Below are 6,000 nucleotides of genomic sequence, written 5' to 3'. Positions count from 1 at the left end.
AATTTTAAAAAAAAAGTACTCAGAAAAATGAAAAAAAAAAAAAAAAAAAAAAAGAAGCAGATCCCTGAGATTTGAGATGACTGCATCCTGGTCAACACCTTGACTGCAGGCTGGTGAGAGAGCCTGAGCCATAGGACCCAGTCAGGACCCAGGGATACTGAAAAAATAAAAAATAAAAATATGTATTTTTGTTTAAGCTGCTGAGTTTGGGGTAATTTGTTATGCAACAATATATAACTAATAAATGACATTGCTTATAACTCAGATCACTGTATCAAATACGTGAAAATTTCTTTGAGAGAGCTACAACCAGGGAAAAGCTGGCAATCCTCAAGAACACTGTGTTTCTTTCTTCTTAGGCACAGTGTGAATCACACACATGTGTTTTCCTTTTAGTTTTGTTCACCAGGAAGCTCAGAGCCAAATTTATGGCTCAGCTGAAGTAATTGTGCAAGACTTTATGGTCTGCCTGTGTTCTTTATGGGTCTTGTCCTTTATTTTGACCTGTCCTCCCTTCCCCACCCCCAACAGCCGTACTGATTTTTTAGGTTATGTTTTTTAAAAATATATATTGCACGATTTATACTAAGTCATTTCAAAGTCAGCTTGCAGAAAAGCCAGGCATCCATAAACCATTAAAAAAAAAAGTTTTGCGCAAGTTGAACATGAAGTGCCCGGAGGTGGTAGTGGGGTGAGGAAGATCAAGGAAGGGAACGTGGCTCTGGAGCTCCGGGCGCTGAGCAGGGTTAATTTGGATTGGAGCAGAAAATATCAAGCGATAATAACAAAATAAAAAAAAGATGGCAATTGATGACCGCCACTTGGGGGTGGGGAAAGGACTTGCCCAGTCACGCGCGGTGGTAGCTTTGAAATTTATTCCTGGCGCCCAGTCCTCGAAGATCCTCCCACGCCGCGCCCCCCGCCCCCCGCCCCCCGGCCCCGCCCCCGCCCCTCTGCCCCGCCCACCGCGCGCGCCGCCCCGCCCCCGCGGCCGGCCCGGCCTCCCGGCGGTTGCGCGCTCAGCGGCCTCCCTCCGCGCCCGCGCGCGCCTTCCCCTCCCGGCCTGGCTCACTCCTTTCGGGGCGGTTGGGCCGCGCGCCTGTGGGGGCGGGGCCTGGAGGAGGCGACCGAGCCAATGGGGCGCGGCGGCGGTGGCGGCGGCAGCGGAGGCGGCGGCGGCGGCGGCGGCGGTGGCGGCGGCGGCTGGGTCGAGCCCCGACGGGCGGCGGCGGCTGAGGTGGAGGAGGAGGGAGGCGGCCGCGGCGAAGGAGGCGGCGGCGGCGGCGGCGGCGGAGGGGGGAAGATGGCGGCGCCCGTCCTGCTGAGAGTGTCGGTGCCGCGGTGGGAGCGGGTGGCCCGGTATGCAGTGTGCGCCGCCGGGATCCTGCTCTCCATCTACGCCTACCACGTGGAGCGAGAGAAGGAGCGGGACCCCGAGTACCGGGCCCTCTGCGACCTGGGGCCCTGGGTGAAGTGCTCCGCCGCCCTTGCCTCCAGGTAGCCCGGCTTGTGGGGAGCGGGTCGGGAGCGGCCGAGTGGGGCGAGGGCGGAGGCTGGGGGTGGGGAGCGCGCGGCGGGGCGCTCGGGCCTGGGGGGCCGCGGGCACCGGGCCGCGGAGGGACCGACGGCGCCGCGGCTCGCGGCCGGGGGGGGGGGGGCGGCGGGGGGCGGCGGGGGGCCGGGTCCGAGGGGCGCCGAGCCCAGGCCGCCGGGGCGGAGGTGGCGGGGCCCCGAGGCCGGCGGGGAGGGATGAGGTGGCAGAGTGTAGCCGAGAGGCCGGAACGGACCCGGGAGCAGTTGGGCAGGCTGGGGCCGGGCTGGGAAGGAGGAGAGGGGCGCGCGGAGGGTGGGTCCGGGCCGGCTTGACAGGTTTCCTGATTCTCGCCGTGGGAGGCGGGCCGGGGGTATGAGGCCCTGCCCGTGGGAACTATGAGGCCAGTGTCCACTCCTCGTCCCCGGACCGCTGCAGCCCAAAGCTGTGCGGCCGGCGTGGGCTTGGGTGGGTGGCATTTCCCACCGTCTTCCCGGAGCCAGGACAGGTGTTTCCGCGGCCCGGCCCCTCTTTGTACTCTCTGAGCGCTAATGAGAATTTGCAGACTTCTTGAGACTGTGACATTTGCAGGCAAACCCGAATTTGACCCTACTCTGGAAGAAGATACCCGCACTTAACGTATCTGATTTCTTGGATTCCCCCTCGCATTTTGCAGTGTGTCCAGGAGTGGATAATGGCCTGAGTTTGGGTCTAGTTTAACGCTTATTTGAGTGAAAGAGGCTTGTGTAGTGATGGTGTTTTAGGCATTAGGAAGACTTTTAAACGTTGTTGATGAGTATAGTGGGATAATCACAAAAGACCTATTAAAGATACACGCATGGCTAAGCTGGAAGGATTGGTTTGTTTTCCTGATAATTTTAGCTCTTTTAAAATGTTGTGATTGATCTGCTGTTACATTTTATTTTCTGCATTAAATTTACCTAAGCAAATTACTTTGAAAAAAAAAGAGGGGGAATTCAGATTTTAAAAGTGGCTGCTTTGTTTTATTGGGGGGCTCATTAAAAAATAGCAAAAATGTAAGAAATGATTTCAAAATTGATAGTTACTATTTTAATAGGGACATACTATTTTTACTGTTTTGAAATTTGTTAACGGGAGTAGTCACGTTTGAGCAGTTTCTTCCCCTCCTGCGATCTTTAAATTGCTAGGTAGACAGAAACGTATAGCTCACTAGTTTATTTTGACCCACATTATTGGTACATAACAAGTTAGCATTGGAGTTTGTCTTGTAACTGTGGTTCACAGACTTCAGGCTGCTGGTCATTTCAGCTTACATAGCCTTTGCCATGGACCAGGTAGTCTATCTCATTGCTCTTAAACCAAAATCCTGTAGCTTTTTAGTGGAAAAGTCAATATTAAGTCTGCATTAAACTTTTAAAAAAGTGTATTTAGAAGAGAAATATCAATTGACAGTGAAAAATACATCTTAGAAAAAGCTCACGTTTGCAGATGGGTATTTTGAACCAAGTTAACAGGCTTAATTAACTCCCTGATACTCTTTGAGGACCACTGAGTGTATTTTATGCAAACATTCTTTTCCTTTATTTTCACTATTGAAAAGGACTTTTTAACTTTAAAGTGCTTTGCACCAAAAGTTTGTTGAATGAATAAATACATAATGAAAAGACGGTTCAGCAGTTCTTTTAAAGTGTTTAGAAAACAAAGAAAAATAGCTTGTGATTTTGGATTAATATGGGGTTTAGAATTATTACCAATTTAAGATTTTTTAGAAACATTTATAGTTCATGATAAGTTTAATTGGAACTTTTAACATTTGGGTATGGAAAGTGTACTTTGCTTTATATCGTGCAAACTGTTTCCTAAGTTATTAAAATGGACTTTTCTTTAAAAAGGAGTGTTTTTGAACCATGTGATAATTATGGATTATAATATTCTCATAGTTGTGTGTACTGCAAGAGCCATATTTTTGTGCTTTTAAATTTTTTATGTCAATGTTACAAGTTATTCCATTGACACAAGATAATAACTACAATATAAATAAATCTGCTCTGGTCCTAGGTTACACTCTCCCCTTATTTTTATTCCTTTCTCAATCTTGAGGGATTTGGAACAATGTCCACCCTGACAGCCTCAGATTGAGAAGGGACATAGCTATTATGGAGTAGAGGAAAGAAATTGTGTTGTTTACAGTTGAAGATACTCCTTGTTTTAGGGATGGGATTGGTCCATCATCATTGTTTTGTTAGTTGTCCAGGGCAAGCCCAAAGGACTGGAGAGTAGGGTAGGAGTTGGCCCCAACTCTGCTGAGTTTCAGGGTTCAACCAGCACATGAACAATCCAAAGACTAAATCTCTGAGAACTATACTTAGCAGGTACATTGAAAAGAGGGTCAAATAAAGGGGTAGAAAGATCATGATTAGGGGAATCGTAACTATGTTATATTGGGAAAATAAATTTTCATATATTCCTAGATAGGGCCCGTCAAGGGGGTATTGATTTCATGATGCGGCGAGGCTTGCCTATGGTGTCCCGATATCCCTAGAGCTCTTGCGAGCACTTTTGTTTGAGGCTTTGTTTACTCTGGCAGTTTGTGATATCTGCCTAAGACCCGCATAAGCATAACCTCCAGAATGACCTCCTGCTTCACTTTGAAATCTCTGAGCTGTAAAAACTCTAATGTAATATTTACCTCTTTTGATCAAGGTCTTTTTCCAAATGCATCACTGATTAGCTCTTGGTATATAATTCCTTGGTGCCAGGGAAGCTCATCCCTGGGAGTCATATCCCATGCCAGGGGAGTGGGGGTGGGGTTTGGAAGTATACTTTGGGTGTATTTTCCCCTGTATACCACCCCACTATCAATACCCTGTACTAGTGATGTACCTTGGTTATAAATCCTGAAAGAACATCCGCCACAGAGATCACTGTGTTATACTATCTCCCATTTTATCCTCTAGCTTTCCTTCTAGCAACATACATAAAACATCGTAAAATAGTATTAAATAACATCAAGTAATATATTAGGTGTATATGTACGTATATATTAGACTAAAACTATCTGCTTCTCTTTATCGTTTTAAATGTATATTTAATATGTTGTGATTGAGACTTTAATTTTGTGTCTCTGTACATAAAATATTTTAAATTTGATGCTTGCTAAAGGAGGATGTGGAAAAAGAAACAAGATATGCTAATAAATAACCCAAAAAAAACCCACAAAACTTACTTGCCATGTATAAAATAAAATCTTTTTCAAGAAATGTGTCCAGTTTGATCAACCTGCTTATGAACCACTTGAAAAATCATATATATTTTTCCTTATGGAGATATGGAAATTTGGCAGTTAAAATATCCTAAGTCTGATTTATAGACTGGTGGGGTTTTTTTTTTTTTTGAAGCTGGTAGAATTAACATGAAAAGTTTTCATTTTGTCAAGGTGGAAAGCAGGTTATCCGAGTTATCAATAAAAATCAGGTTATTGGAGACTTCATGTGGTTCTTTTTGTTTCATATGAGTATTGCTAGCCCTTTAGCAGTAATATTCAAAGATGTGGCTATTTTAGAAAAAGAAAATTTTGAGTCCAGGTTCTTGTTAGTAGTACTGAAGGTAGAGGATGAGGAAAGTTAACCCATGAAAAGCATCCTGAGAAAAGTCTCCCAGGATCCAGTGTTAATTCATTTGACTTTAGATTGCTTAAACTCAATTAATTTTCATTTCTCAGTTCTTAAGTGACTTAATCTGAATAGAATGTGTTAGAGATTAATGAGAAACTGTTGAGGTGTGTGTGTGTGTGTGTGCGTGAGTGAAGTCCGCTAGTATTTTGGGAGGCATTATTGAGTAAGGGAGAAGTTCACAGACTTTTGAATTTCAAAAGTAATATTTTTAAAAAATTGGGTGACTGCCATAGTTACCAATTTTAAAAACTTTACCAAGTACAGTAAATAAATATAGCAACAACATCCCATACCACCATCTACCGTTACCATCATTACATTTCAAAAAGAGTATTTTTCCTACTTGAAAGAACAAAATCAAAGAATAAAACACCTTTAAATTAAGACATTTAGCTTTATTTAAAAGTTTGTCTTCTTGTCCTTATTTGTCCTCATTTTTATGTAAATGAGTGAAAAATCCAGTGCAAACCTGTACCAACCTGCCAGCCAACATTTAGTAACCCTCTTGTGGTATGCTAAGCTGGGACCAAAGGATCTTGGTAGGGGTCCCAGCTCTGCCACTTGTTAGGCTTGTGGCCTCAAGCTAGTCAGTTCTCTTCACGGAGCCTCTGTTTTTTCTGTTGTTAAATGGGGATATTAAAACCTACTTTGCTAGATGGATGTAAGGAAGAATGAAGTATGTTCTCAGTTATAGTTAGCATGTTTGATGGTAGGTGTTACATTTTTTGCAGTGCCTGCAAAGAATAATAAACTCCTTAAGTAGTCTAAGTTTCTTGTTTGAGGCATAGTTGTTCATACATTTTAAATGTGAAT

The 6,000-nt window shown here is 44.6% G+C and overlaps 1 protein-coding gene across 1 annotated transcript in view; it reads left to right on the top strand.

Annotated features, from left to right (window-relative positions):
- Positions 1–1,189: 1,189 nt before the first annotated feature.
- Positions 1,190–6,000, top strand: part of VKORC1L1 (vitamin K epoxide reductase complex subunit 1 like 1) — a 78,566-nt gene continuing 73,755 nt past the window's right edge. Inside the window, exon 1 of the mRNA XM_058286000.1 lies at positions 1,190–1,497. Within this exon, the coding sequence (XP_058141983.1) occupies positions 1,304–1,497 (194 nt within the window). The 5' untranslated portion in view covers positions 1,190–1,303. The remainder of the gene's footprint in view (positions 1,498–6,000) is intronic.

Source organism: Dasypus novemcinctus, chromosome 23, assembly GCF_030445035.2.
Source record: "Dasypus novemcinctus isolate mDasNov1 chromosome 23, mDasNov1.1.hap2, whole genome shotgun sequence".
NCBI lineage: Eukaryota > Metazoa > Chordata > Mammalia > Cingulata > Dasypodidae > Dasypus > Dasypus novemcinctus.
The sequence above is the reverse complement of the archived record's forward strand: the minus strand, read 5'-3'. Positions and strand labels throughout refer to the sequence as shown.